Source organism: Pygocentrus nattereri, chromosome 4 (assembly GCF_015220715.1).
Source record: "Pygocentrus nattereri isolate fPygNat1 chromosome 4, fPygNat1.pri, whole genome shotgun sequence".
Lineage (NCBI taxonomy): Eukaryota > Metazoa > Chordata > Actinopteri > Characiformes > Serrasalmidae > Pygocentrus > Pygocentrus nattereri.
The window spans coordinates 3957552-3960171 of NC_051214.1; the positions used below are offsets into that span (position 1 = coordinate 3957552).

Genomic DNA, 2620 nt, shown 5'->3' on the forward strand with positions numbered 1-2620 from the left:
AAACTCTAATTTTACCAACAACCCAGAGAAAAATAAATAATGACTAGGCCTGATATAAAATGACTCTATAGACCATCTTGTTGCTAAAGCTGCACTGTATTAAAATGATCTACTAATCAAAGTGTAGATAAAGAAAGGAAGGAAACGAAAATCAGTCAGTTGGACAGTGAGTGGAAAATGAATGATGATAAGTGGACTTTTGTCTAATACTCCGCTTAACCGCCAGCGGACCTCCCGCTTCGCCATTAGTGGGCCGACAGTGGACCACTGTCCTCTCGCTATCGGGGATACGCCAAAATCATCAGTGCTGCAAAACTAGGCACCAAAATTACTGAAGCAGCAGGACCATCGTGTCCACCATGGTTTCGTTGCCCTTTGTCAGTTTTCCATGTTTTGGACACTGGTATGATGGTCAACCAGCATAACCGTGCTGGGTGACCATCTAACGCAGCACCAGACCAGCAAAAACCAAATCTATGCTGTTTTTTTTTTCAGCAGCGAGTGGCGAAGTTAGTTAACGTTAGCCTAGCCTAGCTATCTTATAGCGTCCTAGCTTACCTAGCACACCCTGTTCTAACATAAAGCACCGAGCACCCAAATGAATTCATGAACTTCTTCATTTTTCGTCATTTATGTCACGATGTAGCGGCATTTCACGAAGAAACCTTCCTCTTGTAGGCGTCATTGCTCTTTGTCCGTAAGCATCGCTGCTAGGATCATGCTAACTTCAGCTAGCTGTGGGGCTCTGTCTCTATGGGATTTGCAATGTCATGTTAGCGCCAAGCTAAACGGGGTGTATCTTCACTTTTGCACACTGAGTGTAACACCACACAGCTCAAGCTTAAAGTAACCAACCCAATGCATGTTGTGTACTTTTACCTGGTATATTGCAGTTTTAGTGATTTCCTTAGTAAAAACCTAAGCTTCAGGATTCTCTGGCTTCCAAACCGAGCTTGTCCTCCCGTGTTTTAACGGAGACAATAGTAAACAGAAGTATAACGGAAATAACGTACTTTTTTATGTGGGAAAAGTATTACTGGATCTCAGTTGGTCACACTGGGGATGCATGTCAGTGAAAAGTATAAACGGAGTCTGGGAAACTTGATCCAGATACGATCTGGACACAAAACACATCAATGTGAGGTGTAAACAGGCTCTGAACGAGAGGTCAGGCATGATAGTCTTGCTTATGTAACACAGCTTTGGATATCCGACCTGTCTTTGCTGACAGACCACATTGAGGGTTAAACCACGTAAACGTAATTTTGCGCCGTACATTAAAACCCAGCTGCACATGCTGGTGTTACAGAAGCTTCATGCAGGACGTGCGAAACACTCGGGCCCTGGTGCCAGGCAAACACACAGGTTGTGCGACAGGCCAGCCTCATGGCAGCGGTGCCAGATAAGCAGAACTTTACCCAGGACCAGCTGGAATCAATGTCATGTGGGTCATCCTGGAAGTCCTCCAGGCACTCGAGAGAGGTCACCATCCGCCTCTCGCGCTCATTCCCACTCTCCTCCATCACAAGACGGGTTGCCAAAGCCTCTCTGTTTCTATTCCATTTGTCTGCTGGATACTACATCATGAGTCCAGTAGAGAGAAACAAAGGAAGAAATGTAGAGATTCACGGATAAAAAGAGAGATAGAGAGAGCGAGAGAGAGATCCACAGAGAGAGAGAGAGAGAGAGAGAGAGAGCTGCCTTGTTGTCTCTCCTTCCAGGGTCCGTCTGTGTTTGTGAGGTGCTGCTCTGTGCTGCTGAAGGACGGAGACTGAGGGGCAGAGCTGCGTCTATATTTACCCCCGCAGCAGTAACCTGGCCGGGTAACCGGAGAGGCTCTGGGTCTCGGCGTGTCTCCTTTGACAGAACTGCTGACTTCTCAAGCATCTGATTCACAGTCAGGACCACGATGTCCTCAGACAACAGCGACAACACTCTCCCGTCGCTCTCCGGCGACATGCAGTCCCCCCTCACACCAACCTTGCTGACACGGAGAGGCTGTGAGAGTGTGTCCATACGTAATCAGACACTCACACACCCAGACGGGTCCATTACCTCCCCGAGATCAGGGCCCAGTCCATGCCCTCACCACCTGAAGCTCACGTCTCCGGCCTCCTGCTTCTACACCAGGCCTTTTATTGATTTATTAGCTCAAGTGTCGTTTGTTAGACGAGTCCTCAGAGCGAGGGATGAACTTCAGTAGCAGAACTTGCTCAGAAATCATTGAGACCTGACAGATTTCCCTTTTGAAACCACAAAAGAGCCACTTTAAAAATCCTAAACCATATTACACAACAGTTCTGGCCACGCGAGCTGATTGGTTGAGAGGCGTTCTAGCCGTGCTGTTATTTCGCCATAACATCACCTTTTTTCACAAAGACTATCACTCCACTGAGACGCCGTTGCTAAGCAACGACTCTGACAGCTGTAGGAGACGCTCAGGCCATTTGAACGTTTCTACTTCTGACTTCGCCACAAACTGAAAACGGACGCTGTTAAGATCACATCTGACCGACAGCCGATTTGGTCCGACTCTGAAGACGAGACGACACTAAATTCCCAAACTGTCGTCACCACTGAGCAGCTTTTCAGTCGGCAGCTGTGACAGAAGAACAGCTGA

At 47.6% G+C, this 2620-nt stretch overlaps 1 protein-coding gene across 2 annotated transcripts in view; it reads right to left on the reverse strand.

Moving 5' to 3' along the window:
• The window catches only part of si:ch73-21k16.1 (phosphatidate phosphatase LPIN1), a 50925-nt gene extending 49095 nt beyond the window's left edge, over window positions 1-1830 (reverse strand). For both annotated transcript variants that reach the window (XR_005130217.1, XM_017714731.2), the window contains exon 1: window positions 1419-1830. Coding sequence is in view for 1 of the 2 variants with exons in the window: in XM_017714731.2 (XP_017570220.1) it covers window positions 1419-1523 (105 nt within the window). In the remaining variant the exon portion in view is untranslated. The remainder of the gene's footprint in view (window positions 1-1418) is intronic.
• Window positions 1831-2620: the final 790 nt, after the last annotated feature.